Here is a 15501-nt window from a genome sequence, read left to right on the forward strand (position 1 = left end):
AATTTTATTCAGTTATAGACTGTACTTTGCGCATCAATGATTTTTATTGCTCCACCACTGGTGACTATGCCTTTAGCAGTCTAGGCCCAAGGCTTCAGAATTCCCTCCACACACCTCTTAACCTCACCCTTCTCCATTAGGATGCTCATTAAAGCCTACCTTTTTGGCCAAGCTATTCATCTCTTGTCCTGATATCATAATTTTAAAACCCCTATTGGGCCACCTCTCAGCCTTCTTTTTTCAAGACAGGAGAAACCCAGCCTGTCAATCCTTTCCTGTTATGGTATTTCTGGTATCATCCTTGTAAGTTTTCTCTGCACTCTCTCCAGTGCTTCTATATCAGTTCTATAATATGGTGACCAGAACCGCACACACTACTCTATGTGTAGTTTAATCAAGGTTTGATACAGATTTAGCATAACTTCTATACTTTTCAATTCAATCTCTCTAGAAATAAAGCCTAGTGCTTGGTTTACATTTTTATGGCCTTGCTAATGTGTGGTGCAACTGTAGCGAGTGATGTATCTGTACTCTGAAATTCCTTTGTTCCTCTACCCAGCCTAGACTTTCACGTTCCAAGTAATAAGTGATCTCTTTATTCTTCCTACCAAAATGTACCCTGTGTGGAACTTCATTTGCCAATTATCTGCTCATTCTGCAAGTTTATTAATGTCCTCCTGTAATTTGTTACCATCCACCGCACCCCCCCCACCCCGCCCCCCCAACTCAATTTGGTGTCATACACAAATGTAGAAATTGTGTTTTTGATTTCAAAGTCCAAACTTCAAAGTTAATCTAAATTATGAACAGCATTGGTCCCAATATTGATCGTTGTGGAACACCACTTCACATCTCCTGCAACTGTCAGTAGCTACTCTTTATTCCCACTCTCTGTTTTCTATCTTGAAACCAGCTAGCAATCAATCCTGCCGCTGGAACCTTGACTCCACATTCTCTGACCTTATTTGTTAGTCTATTATTAAAGGCCTTTTGAAAATCCAGATAAGTTTGTAAGCGATGTCCTCAGAGACAAGTATTTTTTTGATTGGATCCTGGAAAATTTGAGACAATTAGAATATTTTGTGTGATTGACATTTCACCAATGCTGGACACAATAGTTTCTGTTGCAAACCTTATTTCCAGTCCTAAGTTTCTTAATTTAGTGCAACAACAAGATGACAATTGAGATCATTTTCAAAAAAATAATTTGAACAACTTAATTGTTTGTCATTGGTAGCTTTTGCTTAATGCTGAATGTTACCACAAACAGTACTGTTTTGGTTCATACTAAACCATTAGCCCATTTAGCTTTCTATTCCACACTACTCGTCAGTTTCATTGTTGTAATTCTGGAACTAATAACCCTGTATTCTTTTTCCTAATAGCAATGGTCCAATTACTTTTTAAAACCTCCTATGCCTTCCTGTTCCACTACCCTACTGGTAATTTGTTTTACATTTTTATTGGCTTCCCATTAAAAAAAAATAAGTTGATTAAATTTCCTATTTTCTTCTGATAATTTAAATTTTAAACCATGTTTTCTAGAACTTGATTCCCGTGTCTGTCAGAAATACTTGTTTGAATTCGCCATACCCATAAAAATGTTAAAGATTTCCATCAAACACCCTTCATCCTTCTCCCTTGGAGATTAAAATGCCAGGTGGAAAAATTTTTCTCCATAACTCTTCCCTCTAATAATTTCACATTTGTCCTGCAGTACAGAAACCATTTTTGAACACTACTCCATGTGTAGGCTCACCGAGGCCAACTACATGGTGAATTATCCCTCAGGATCCAAATAAACCTCTTCGTAGTCCTATGTGATTGTTAACCACAGCACATCTAACAAATGCTTATTTTCTCACCGCTACAACTTCCTCTGCAGAGATTCCTTCATCCTTGGCCTCCTCTTCATCATTTCTGTGCTACCTCTTGGTGGCATTATCATCTGCAAACATGAAATCAGCTTTCACAGGTGGGCTGATGACACCCTAAATCCCACTCCGACCTCTCCAGCCCCTCTCGTCCTTAACATCCTGCTTGAAGTCCACCTTTTTGAGGTTAACCAGCAACAACCTACGAAATGGGGCCCAGTACCGAGAATAGGGAATAGACCCTTCTTGTTTTTCAAATTAGCAGCTGGTCATGAAATTTGAACTCCAGTAGAGTATATTCTTCATGTTGAAGCTTAATTAGCAGGTACCTTGTTAACATTTCGATTTAGATAATCCAATAGTGACAATCTCTGATTCCTCTTTTGCTGTCTGTTACAACTCAGCTGAAACAACATTACTGACAAAGATAGATCACAGCTCAAACTTTATTTTGAAAATATTTGAATACCCAAGGACATGGTTGTAATATTCTATAAATATGGGTTCACAATATCAGACATGTTTCAGTTTTAAAGACTTTATTTTAAAGTATATAAACATTTTTGAAACACCTTTACATAAATTATTTTTTTATTTCCTGTGACTAATATTTGCTGAGCAGCAAAATCAGAAATTAATATAAAAACCTCCATGGACAATTCTTCCAGATACAGTATTACAAAAAAAAAGTAATAATAAAGTTCTCAATTCGCCTTCTGGTGACTGCAGCGTGATTGTCGTAATTTGAGAGGCAAGTAAAAAGCGAGCAGGGTACCATCATCGATCATTTAACTTTGTTAGCAGCAATTGTGCCTCCTGCCCCCTTCCCCTTTCCTCTCCTGTGCCTCAGTGAACAGGGTCAGTGAAAAGCAGTGCCATTTGTAGCAGTGAAACATTGGCCACAACTCTACCATAAACCATTACTGACGACTACTTTTAAGAAACTATGCAGACTACACCCTGCAAACGTCAATCTGTCCACAACGTAGGTTTATTTAAATTTCTTTTTAAAAAGAGTACGACGGTGTGTATGACAATAACATATTTTGTTTATTAATTACGTCACGCCCTCAGAAACATTATGGCCCTCCCCACCCCCTCCCAAGTAGGAATGCAGTAACTATAACCTCCAAGGCTTACTGTGTCCACTACAGTTGCTATGGCAATAAACAAAACAATACATCAGTGTAAGAAGTCTGGCCCAGGCTTCAACAGATCAGTACATTTCCGGTATGCTCAAACAAGTTTTCCTTCGGGGCATATATTACAAAAGGTTGCAATTATGAAGTTCCTGTTTCATTCAAGATGGGCATTTTGGACTCAAGTCTTTTAAATGAGACACCCATGAGGCAGTAAGTTTACTGAGTCAAGAAGAGAGATTTGTCTTTTTTTTCAATATAAGCCCAAAGGATCTGAGCTATCCTATAAAAAGGGGTACTTGTCAAGTAAACAGTTTTCTCTTTGGGTTCCAGTCCACTCCAGAGAGTCCTCAAATGCTGAAGAACAAGGTGAAAACTCATAAAACTTGAATTTGAAACTTCTCTTCAGTTCCCAAAGTCACTTACTTTCAGCACCCCCTTTAGAGTTTCCATCTCCTTAGGAGAGGAGATAGTGATTGCGATCACCCTTCCAGCTCTTGCCAGAGATGACAGCAGTTCGGTTTGTTACCTCTTTCCCATCTCATTCTGTCTCAGGAACTGAATATTGGTGGGGCTGTCTGCCAGCTCCGGGTACTGTTCCACAGGCAACACATAGTACCCATCATATCCTTGAACTCTGCCAGAGTTCAGCAATTGTTGTTTTTCTCCTTCTGTCCACAGTCGGTTTCCTTCCTTGCCATCTCTGGCCTTCTGCTGTTCCTTAGTCCAGGCATTCACTAGAGCTCTTAGTCTGGCCTGGTCGAGCAGCCGTGCTCTTTCCTCTTCCAAAGTATCTGGTGTAATTCCATAGCGAATATTTAGCAACAGGGCACTATACTGAAGTTCAATATTTGTGAACCTTCGAGTCCTTCCATTAAGCAGAATTGTTGGCTGCGAAACTGTGACATTAATTCCATCCTCCAGCACTTTTCGACCACTTGTCATGCCCAAAGTTGCCAGGTCTCCATCTGATGAACCAATTTTCACCAAATAGTGTGAATCTCTCCCATTGATCGTGTAATGCATTTTGTCCAAGTAGTATGCGTTGTTAAGAATGGATGCTATTTTCCGACTGTCTTCACTTGCAAGGGTAGTCACACCTGTTGTTATTCTGCCTTCCTTGACAGCAAACATGACGCCCTTTCCAATGATGGAATTAGTGGCTGAAAACCAGTGTCCTGACCTGTCCTTGTGTCCTAGCCTGGAGAATTTGGGTAGTGAACATCCTTCCAGTGCCATAAAGGCATTATTGAGCCTTTCTGCCGCTTGCTGAACACCTGAAACAAACTGAAAATCAAACCATAAAAGATATATGGTGAGCATTTCCATCATGGAAAATTGTTGTGGCCATCAATGCTTATGAGGTAGTGGTATACATGATGATTATGGGATAACTCTTTGTCTCCCTCCCTGTAGAAAAGTGCCTGGCTTGGCTAGAAATAAATTTGTAGCTGTGATCTTGCACTGTACTATTCTGCAGCCCAGGCATAATTTATTTCATCTGTATGGTATTTATTATTTTTGTCTACTTCTCCCTAAGTGGAGTTTCAGGATGCAAGGACAGAAGGGTTAAGGGTATATTTTTTTATTCGAGGAGGTGAATGACAGAAGTATTTAAAGGGAGGAGAACAGAGTTCAATGCGACCATTTACAATGCTGGTTAGGATAGGGGCTGGAAGAAAAGTTGAGGGGCTCAGCAATTTGGGTGGAATGGGGTTGAAGGAACAAAGGAGACACAAGAAGCCCAGAGAAGGAATGATAAGGTGGGTGTGAAGCTAGAAAAAGTGGTTCAGAGCTTGTTCAGGGCTTCAGGGCAGCTGAGGAAGAAAGAGGAGAAGGCAAAGAGATAGAGCTATCTGAATGAAGGATAGCAAAAAAACCAATGAACTTCTTGCATTTGTTGCTAGAAGTGAAGAGGTGGGGAAATAGGTTTAAGGAGATGTTTGTGGTGGAGAAGGAAAGTAAAGTTATCCATGCTTTCCAGGATAATCCTACGATAGAGCAAGATTTTGGCAGATGAGCTCGAGGTCTATTAGAGCTTGATGTAGCCAAGCCAATGTGCCAGTTACATTGAGATCCATGCCTAATTAGACTTGAGAAAGCAAAAATTTAGGCTGTACCAGAGAAAATGATTGGGACGAGAGACAGCAAATGGTATTCTGAGAATAAGGATATGACATAGTGGATGTGAGGGAATTATAGAAAATTGAGATTTTGCTCTTTCTTAAAGATATGAATGTATTTGATTTTCAGTATTTGTTAGCTTGCTTATTTTTGTACTTAACTGTCGGGCATGAGAGAAGACAAGTATTTGGGCAGGTAAATGGGCATATGATAGCAGAGGCAGCTAGAAAGATAGAAGACTGGAGATGTGAACAAGCTGGTAGATAGACAATAATGAGATTATGTGAACATTCAGGCAGATAATGATGATTTCACTTAGGTTCGTTCCATACCTGTACATTGTCACGCTCTTGACTCTCCACTAGTTCATAAGGTGGCGCTGCAAAACGAATAGCTGGTTTAGGGAATCCAGGAATAATGTTGTACAGCTGAAATCCAAACATCACAAGCCAGCTTTTAACATCTGCAGGAAGACAGAATTTAAACTGGATGAACATTTGTTAGAAGATACATTTCTCCTCTAGTATTTTGTTAGTTCCCTTCTTTGCCAGCTCTACAGTAAATAGTTGTTGTAATTTAGGACTTAATGTCATTGAAGTAACAGTCTCAAAAGAAAGGCCACAAAGATGCCTGAATGGAGAATACTGTATTCTAATGGATGAGAGCACTTCTGAAGTTAAGACACATTATTGGTGCACAATTGTGAATTGTAATGCCTCAAACCCATGCTTCAGTTGAACAAGGAGTGCTGAGAAAGTGCTCCATTCCCTCCAACATATCCCCCCATGCTACCAGGGTATCCTCACTCTAAATAGCTAGGTTCTGCACAAATAAAAAATTAAAATAGGTTTTTAAAAAATATTTCAATCAAATGCTGTCATTAATGAAGATGACACATTTATTGGAGCACGAGATAGACAGTATATCGTTTCATGGCCATGATTCCTCACAGTGATTTTAAAATTATAGTTGCGCCGTGAAGGAGAAATGTTCCTTCTCATGCATTCTGACTGTTTATAATGTGGCATTGACAAAAGCCTGGGAGCAGATCATTTACTAGGAAGAGAATCTTCTCTTAGGGAGAGAATCCTGCATGAACTGGAGACAAAGAGGGTAAAAGGGAAAAAAAAATCTTACCCCACCTGCCCAGAAATAAAGCTAAAGAAAGGAGAAAAATCTTGTCAAAATTTGTGTAAGAAGATAAATCTGAATTGAGTCCCTTGCAGAACTTTAAATCCTGTCTGTATTATATAAATCTAACAAACGTTTCCTTTCTGTTGAAATCAATGTGAACCAATTAGTGAATTATCCTGTTACTTACTGATGCTTCTTTAGCAGACTTTGCTAATAGGCTGAAACAAGTTTGAAGTTCATCGTAATGTGAATTATGTGGGTGAAATATGTTGTCCTTAAATTTTTAACTTGTCAATGATCTTACCAACCTTACCTGTAACGTAATCTTCAACATCATGCACGTTACTAAGAGGATTGTTGTTTTTGAACATGTATAAGTTAAAGGGGGCAGGATCTTTGCCGATATCATTCCATATGGAATAATCAGGTGCTGTCCAACGTCCAGCTAAGACATCATAGTCTCTCTGGCCGAAGTGTACCAACTTGGTCAGAGAGTCATACAAGCCACCATGGAATCCCACTATTAGTTGGAAGTCCGGGTTAGAATCATGATAAATTTCACCATAGGCAGTATACTGAAGTTGCTTGATCATTAGGCCTCTACTGCTGAAGACTGCCAAAGGTGTCCCAGTGTTGTCTGAAGCAATATAAAATTCTTCTCCACTGCTGATCTCCATGGCAAAGAGATGACCCTGGAGGTCATAATATAGGGAAGTGATGTCCGAACTGGAGTGATTATAAACATGGGTTACCCTAGTTGGGTTGTTCAAATCTGAATAGAAGAATTGCAGGTGCTGGCCAAAATTGGTTTTGCTGGAGACTCTGCGTCCCAAACCATCATAACGGTACTGCACACTCCATCCGTTGGTTTTGCTGTAAACGCGGATAAGCAGACATTTAGAGTTGTATTCAAATATATCAGAGCCTCGTTGAGAAAGAAGGCCATCTTCATCCAGCTTGTACTGTACATCCCCCAGTCGGGTAATCCGGTCTCTAAGATCATAACGTAATGGCATGAGACGAATGCTACTTCCAGGGTTCAACAGATGCAGGTTGCCATTTAAGTCATAACTGTAGCGCCAGGTTGTTTTGTCATTCACGGCAACAGTCTGCAACTGCCCATCTCCATCATAGTCATATGTATATTTGGTAGTATTTGCATATGGGCCGAGCTTAATCTCTCTTTTAATCACTCTCCCCATGCTGTCATACTGAACTGTCATCCAGTACATGAGTGACCGGAATATCTCATACTGAACTTCTTTGATGCGTCCATGAGTATCAAAATGCTTACTCAAGGTCATCACAGCTGTTGTAATGATCTGATTTATATCATAATATATTACTCCAAACTTCCCAAAATGCTCAACTTTCCCTGATATCTCGTCATAACGGTACAGGTCAACAGGAAGTGGTGTTTCGCTGATAATGGGCTTCATGCTGGCAACTCGAAAGCTGTTATCATGATATGTGTAATCAAACCGTGCATTTACCATGCCTTCCTCAGAGAATCTGTAGATTTGCCTGTCAATCAGAGGACCAAATTTCCTATATCGGATTGTGCAAGAGAACCCACCACTTTGTAAATTGACCATTTTGAGCACACCTGTCGACTCATCATAACCAAATGTGACAGCAGTGCTGTCATAAAGGACCTCAGAGAGTTTTGACAACTTTCCGTATTTATAAAAGACCTGACGCCCAGTGCCCAAGTAGGCAGATTTCAGTATTCTCCCTTCTGTTGTGAAATCGAAAATCATCGATGCATTGCTTTCGGGAGGATGGTAGATATTGCGGATGTAACCAATAGAATTATGAGTTGACATGGTATGCCTTGCCACACTGGGCATTGTGACTGCATGAAGACGATCTGTTTGGTCAAATTCAAAGATGTATTGACGTTGACTCTGGAGAAGTAACACCATAGACTGCAAAAGAAAAGAGAAAGGCTTAGAAATTGAATAAAGAAGATATCCTTTTCCTACCAATTTTCTGCCAACCCCTTCATGTTCCTTGAAATTATTAATTTTTGCTATGATACAATTTTACAGATGCTATTGTCCTACAGTGCCTTGATGCTGACCAACCATCATTTGTGATGCTGAGCAATTCAACCACAAGGGAGCACCACAACTGATCCTGTTCATTCACACCATGAGTACACACAACCCACTTCTAGCAGGTGAATTTGCAGAGCAATAATTAGTGAGAATCTGGGTTATAAAGTTATCCTTCTTTAATTCAGAGACATGAGTAGCATCCCGAAAGTGGCTCAATGAGATCAGCTAATTAAAAACAGACTTTGGGTTGAACCTACAGCTATTCTGGTTTATAAGGCTCAGCAACTTGCAGCCACATACGAAAAATGTTTTCTGTGAAAGGAGAGAAACTGACAGTTAAGTCATGTTCCTGTGATTTTGTTATTGTGCACTGGGTGGAGGAAGCATGTGCAATAATAATTTTCAAAAAGGAATTGGATCAATACTTGAAGGGGAAAACTTTGCAGGGCTATGTGGAAAGGGCAGTTGAGTGGGTCCAATTGGATAGCTCTTTCAAAATGCCAGCACAGGCATGATGAGTCAAATGGCCTCCTTCTGTCCTGTATTATTCTATGATAAGGACATTGAACCACAAACTCTGTTATTCCACTTGGAAACAGCTCCAAAAAACTGAATGATTGTTGTAATGTGTTATACTTACAAAGAAATGCAAAGTGAAAATTGGCTCTGCGATCCTTGATTGGTCAGTTTGCACCATAAGTTCATACTAGAACTTCTGTCACTCCCAAGAGCATGTTTAAAATCCTTAAAAATTCTATGAACCTTTCAAGTTTCAGCATCAGTAGTTTGATTTTGGTACAAAAACAAAATTTGTACTGTAAAGAATTCAGTGTGAAATAGGGGGTTTTCCATTCGCTGTCATGAATTTTATCTGTAAGGAACTCTATATCATCTCCTTTAATCTAGTCTTAAGGCCATGGTTTCCATATTGACCCTAGAGCATAAAGAGGTTTACCTGGTTTTCAAGCTGTCTCTTCCTCTTTAATGGGACAGCTAAGACCATAAATGTTTTAGAATAGAGCATGTGAAGTAGAAACCATGGCTTGCTGAAGTTCCAGTGTAATCTGCCTTTGAACTTGCAGCTTATTAAAGCAAGAGAGTTTCACTTCTGCTTTAATCAAGTTTGGCTTTTCTCTCAGTGTGGAATCATAAGCGAATATGATAAAGACAATGTACTTATTATCAGACTGCCCAATTTGTTTTTAATAATTTAGCATAAGAGTTAACTGGAAAGCAGTTCACCAAATCATTTGACAGAATGAAAATTCCAAAGAATACCTGAAAACCCAAACCAGTTTATGTTTAATATGTTTATTAATAATTTTTATTTCCCTTATTAACATTTTTTATTTCCCAGAGTTTTTTTCCCATTACTACGAGGCGAGAGGAGGACAATTTATTTTTAAGAAAGTGAAGGTGTGGTGTGTAATGCACTGCCTGATAGTGTGGTGGAAGCAGATTCAATTGTAACTTCAAAAGAAAAATATAAGAAACTATAAGAAAATAAGAAATAGGAGCAGAATTAGACCATATGCCCACCGAGCCTGTTCTTCCATTCAATAAGATCATGACATATCTACCTCAACAGGAGATCAAAAGTGTACTTTTGAACAAACAGGTCAGACATTTCTGTGGCGTAATGTTATCTGCCAAGTGTTCCCAGTAATACTTTCTCCCAGTCCTATGGTGAGGATGCTTCATTCTTGCCACTGAGCAATTGTTCTCCTCTGAATCAGTTAACTTCAGTAAATCACAAGTATCCCTTGTGTTTTCTAAGCAAATAATGTAATCAGGTGAGGTTGAATGATTAATTGAGGAAAATAGAAGCACTGTAGAAATGTGAATCTCAGAAGACAAGAAAATGAGTAGCTATTTGGGTACCCCATTAATGCATTATGTTAGAATATTAATGTGCTATGTTATCAACTGCTTCATATTCAAAGTTTCACCACACAGTAAGTCCTGACTTCAATTGTGTTGGAACCAACTAGAGGTCAGCAGCACTCCTGCAGGTACATGGAGGAAAATTGGGTATAATCGCAGGGAAGGTTCAGGTTTCAAATATCAGTGGACTGTTCTTCCAACTGAGCCCTGTGTAGAACTGGGCAGATCACCTGACAAGGGACCAGAAAATAGTGAACCCCCGTTCCACATGGATTCAACATCATGTTTTTAATGCAGTCATGTTTCCCAGTCCTAAATTCCAATAGCTTTGCTTGTGACAGTGAATACAGCATATATCATGCAGAAATGTTAACTAGTAAACCAGTTTAAGTGCTGCATTTGTTTAGCACATACATTGTTTTTTAAGTTGCAGATTCCACTTCTGAAATGGCCTATATATTCAGGGAGGATTATTAAGTGTTGTCATGTCCACCAATGTACTCATGGAGGATGCACACACCCTGTTTGTTTCACTCCCTGCACTTTATATTGCCCCAGTTTAGGGAGATATTGAATGAAGGGAGTGCCTGATAGGACCTGAATTATGTCCGCGTTCAACTATTCCCACCCTCTGGTTTCAGTTTGCCCAAAGACCATAATTGATCCTGACCTCCTTCTCCATATACAATGCTACTGCAGGTTACATGGAAATTACAATCCAGAATCAGGCATTTCAGAATGTTTTGATAATCATCCTCCACATCAGCAGTAATCGTAAACCCATGGGTATCCTCTCTGTTGCCATATCCCCTTATTGCTCTGTCCTTCACCACCTACTATATAATTCTTAAATGATGACATGGTCCCTGCTTGGTAATTAGAATATTTAATTATAATAGGAATGCATAATAGTGGGTAACTGAGGCACAATTATTCAATCAGTGGAGGTACATATGATACATTTCATTGGAGGTGGATTAGGGCTAACAACCACTCTTCCCATCAGAAAAGTAATAGGGTTAGCTGACACCGTTCATAAGGAGAAGTAATTCTGAAGATTCTGCCATTCTCACATGGGGTGAGCGAAGGTAATTGACTCTTGCAATGGTCTCTTTGAACCACAGTATGAAATTCTGGGAAAGGGTAATATTGAAATTCTGGGAAACCAAAGCTCTCAGGCAACCAGGACAAGGAACTGTGCCAGGTAAATAGATAGGTAGCTTAAAACCAGGAAGATTAAAATTCTGTCCAGTGATCAGAATGGAAAATTGATGGATGTGGCTAACTTGTTTGGGAATCTGGCCAAGTGATCCACAACAAAGCCTTGTAAACAGGAATCAAAGTCAGTTTTTTTTAAATTCTGATGAATTGATGGAAAATGTGAAATACAAGCAGCATACAAAAATTTCTCATCAGAGTGGATGGGATTTGCCTTTCAAAATTAATTGTCTCACTGAAGGGCCTCACACAAGCAATTAACATTGAGGGTGGAACCTGGAAACATTGTTTGTCTCAGTGAAATTTGAGGTATAAAAACCCATGTCTTGTCGTTCCTCACTGTTCATGCGTCAACAGACAGCTTTCAGAGCTGGCCAGCAAGAAATAGTCAGGCCAAAGTCATCCAATCAGCTAAGCAAGCCAAGCAAAAGTCCAAAAGCAAAACATGCTTACAAATTATAATTTTAATGTTAACAATTCAAAGTTTAAATAACAAAAGCAAAATGTGTATCATCCTCTAATTAAATGCTCCTGTCTCTGAGCATAGTATGAAAGCTTTGGACTATGGAATGAAAGGTGAGCTCATGATAGGTGGGGAATCCACTCCATTGGGTTATCACCTAGCCATTGACTTTAAAATTATCCACATTGTTTGGACTAATAATATCATGTATTTTAGTCTGCATATCAGAAGTTCCAAGTGTACATTCCAAACTCAATGTAGCCTCCGTATCAGCTACATCATTACCTTACATGCCTTTCACAATTTGGTCAAGTGTGAGTGTGACAGTGAGGGTAGCTGCTGTTTTTTCACGAGTAGCAGTAAAACTTAGAGCAACTTTGCTGCTGCTTACAGGCAGATCTGAGCCATCTATCATTCGCCGCAAGGATAAACAAGTAGCACATAAGCTCTGCTGCATTTCAAAGTAAAGCAAATCTTCCAATTTCAACGAAATGTGCAATTACATTATTCGTTTGGTAGTACAAAACTTGAGTATTGCTGAAAAAAGAGATATTATTTGTCAAAGCTTTTCATCTTGCATTTATCAGGACAATTCGCAAGACATTGACATTTTCTTGTCACTGTCCTGATAATTGCAAGATGAAAAGCTTTGACAAAAATCTCTTTTTTCAGCAATATTACATTATCATTTGCTTTCATGTTCAAGCTCCACAATCTAACTTATTGTTCACATTATCTAAAACAGCTGCAAGACAATGAGTAGAATCTGGAATAACTAATGTCTTATTAATGATAATAGAGCTAATTACGTCAAAACATACCTTGTCAAGGTAAGCGTAGCTCCAGACCTTTCCATCGGAGAAAACTCGGGATATAATCCTGCCCTGTTCATCGTAATCGGTTTTCTCACTCATCGCACCACGTTGAACTCCAATTATTTTCCCACTAGACGAATAAGAGACATTAACTGCAGCTAGACCACTGCTTGGAAGCCAGATTGTGGGGCGACCCAATGTATCATAAATAATCCTCAATGTGAATTTTCGATGATCATCATAAATCTTCTCTGTCCGGGAATTGCGATCAAAATCAATGGAAAGCAAGTTTCGTCCATGCAACTGTATAAAATTAAAGAATCGCAATCATAAATGTGTCTCCCTTTACTTAAAAACAGACCACATGTGAGATTACTGGGGCAATTTATTTCATTTTAATTATAATGGCTTATGCCTGGCGTAGATGATTGAATTTTGTGCCTTTGCCAATAAGGAAGAAAGCTTTCAAATGACATTATCATCAATATGATTTAAGTGATTGCAATCTGGCATGAGTTCAAAGAAACTGCAATGCATTCAGCCTTTGCTAATGAGCAAGAACACCACGATTAACAATTTAATTATCAATTTTTCTCCGAAGTTCGTTCATATGAAATTTTAAAGAAATCACACCTTACTTTCTGCACAGCGTTTGAAAAAAGTGTTGCATGCATTAAACTTCAAGGAGAAAATTATTTTCTGTAGGTACAAAACATGGAAACATAAAGTAATGCGGCAGAGATACATGTCACCAAGAGTCTTGAGGGTGTAATTTTGTTATCCAAAGGAAGTAAATTGTGAAGGTAACACAATTTTGTTTTGCCATTTAAAAGAGAAATTGCTTTCATGGCAGCCACTGTGTGCAGTGTATAAAATGGGTTTGCACCTGTGATTCCTTGGAAAGGAGAAATGAAAGAATGAGTCAATGCCGGATAATCCTTTATGCCTGCAAGTGGCCAAATCACAGAATCAAAAGGTTTCTATTCCCTGCACTTAGTCAGGATATGTTTTGCATATGAGAGCACTAATGACCAGAAGGGTATGTGAAATGCATTTACATTTGTATTGAGTGGAGAAGGGGCTGACCATTCACTAGTCTCCATTTAGCACTACTGCTTAAGGCAAATTTCACCCAGAGTCACTTTGCTGCCCTGTATTTCCATCTATAACTGTATTTGGGGTGTGGATGGAACAGCCTGACATAGATCTGTTGGGTTGAATAGCTTGTTTCTGAGTGCTAAGTTCTGTGGGAAATTAGTTTGACCAGATTTTGATCCTGATCCAATTTCTGGTCAGGCTTGGGGTGAGGCATCTAAATTTCCATTTTAAAGCCAGGCAGAACCTCATTAGTACATTGAATTGGAGACAAGGAAGGATGCTGCTCCATTTTGGTTCCAGTGGCCATGCTGGATGCCAAATCTCCAGTGCACCCAGGAAACATGACAGGAAGGGGGCTTTGGTGGCCCGTGCAGATGGGAGGATCTTTAATTAGCTCACAATAAGTGCTGGTGGCTTTTCATGGTCTAACCGTTAATGTTTTAAATTTATTCCCTGCTGCCATTTGAGTTGAAATTGAGCTTTTGTGCTGGTTGCTGTTAATTAATTTGCTTTCTGGTCCAAGCTTCCTTTCCTGATACCAATAAGTTTGCCAATGGGAATCATCTGAGCTGATGTATTTAGTAGAAACGGATGACTAGAGGGATGGCAAGCAAGTCAGAATTTTTGAATTGTACTCTGTGTCCATCTGCGGGCATCCACACACATGTGCCTGGAGTTTAAGATGAAACTAATTCTGATGAAGTTATGACAGCAGACCTCAATGTCATTGCCAGTACATGTGAATGCCCTACTACCAGTTATGATGAATGGTTCTTCGGGCACATCTCAATAACAGCATAGCATGCTTATATGCATGAAAGAAGGCATGCCAGGGCAATGAGCAATGAACACTGCCTGATTGGTATCTTGTCAGCTGCAGCCATCAGCCATTTCCATGAGCTCTGCCACGCCTTCATGCCAATAACTTAGGGATATGTTTTCTCAGGACCTGGGTCACTAGAGAGTTAGATGCTGAGCTATACCATTTTTTATAAGAACATGTGGCTACCATGTAATAGAATACTGGCATAGCAGGGCCAATAGTGGTCAGCTGTGGCTTGAAGCTTGGCTACATTTCCTTGCAGGCATGCTGCATTGGAATAGATGCTTAAAAGGCATATACATTCCATAAGTCATTTAAAAACTGAAACACTGAAATCATGCAATGGAACTACAAAGCCTAAATAGTTTTATATCCCTACAATTTATAATGTACATGTAAATAATGAACTACCCTAAGCTTCCTTCCAAACATGGTCACTTTTCCCTTGGTCTGTTCCTTCCTGAGGCGCCATTCAATTGAGTTCAGTCCATTTTCCACTGGTAGAGTGATATTGCGCCGCCCGACAGTTGGACTTATGGTCCCAGCGAGAATATGAGGTTCACTGTAAAAGCTGACACCCATTCCGTTGGCATACATCACTCGAAGGGTACCATTGTTGCAAAGCTGATAACTGTTCCTCACTTGATCTGATGAGAGAATTACAGCAATAAGAAAGCTGATCACTTTAATAATTACCCGTTAACATTTTGAAAACAGCTTGTTAGTGAAGGCACACAGTAGTACTGGTGGTTTCCTGGAATAAATCAAGTGACATTGAACTCACAAGCTGAAGCTTACAAGGCAAGTAAATTATGCAAGAAAGATTCAGCGCTGGAATTTCTTTCCTTATAAGCCTTCAAGTCTAATTT

At 39.3% G+C, this 15501-nt stretch overlaps 1 protein-coding gene across 5 annotated transcripts in view; it reads right to left on the bottom strand.

Annotated features, from left to right (window-relative positions):
• Positions 1 to 2302: 2302 nt before the first annotated feature.
• Positions 2303 to 15501, bottom strand: part of LOC144685974 (teneurin-2-like) — a 555228-nt gene continuing 542029 nt past the window's right edge. For all 5 annotated transcript variants that reach the window (XM_078551059.1, XM_078551058.1, XM_078551057.1 and 2 more), the window contains 5 exons: positions 15044 to 15279; positions 12718 to 13014; positions 6585 to 8199; positions 5470 to 5600; positions 2303 to 4300 (listed from right to left, as the gene is read on the bottom strand). In XM_078551059.1, coding sequence (XP_078407185.1) covers positions 3539 to 4300; positions 5470 to 5600; positions 6585 to 8199; positions 12718 to 13014; positions 15044 to 15279 — 3041 coding nt within the window. In that variant the 3' untranslated portion in view covers positions 2303 to 3538. The remainder of the gene's footprint in view (positions 4301 to 5469; positions 5601 to 6584; positions 8200 to 12717; positions 13015 to 15043; positions 15280 to 15501) is intronic.

The sequence above is a fragment of the Cetorhinus maximus genome, chromosome 10, assembly GCF_964194155.1.
Source record: "Cetorhinus maximus chromosome 10, sCetMax3.hap1.1, whole genome shotgun sequence".
Taxonomy (NCBI): domain Eukaryota; kingdom Metazoa; phylum Chordata; class Chondrichthyes; order Lamniformes; family Cetorhinidae; genus Cetorhinus; species Cetorhinus maximus.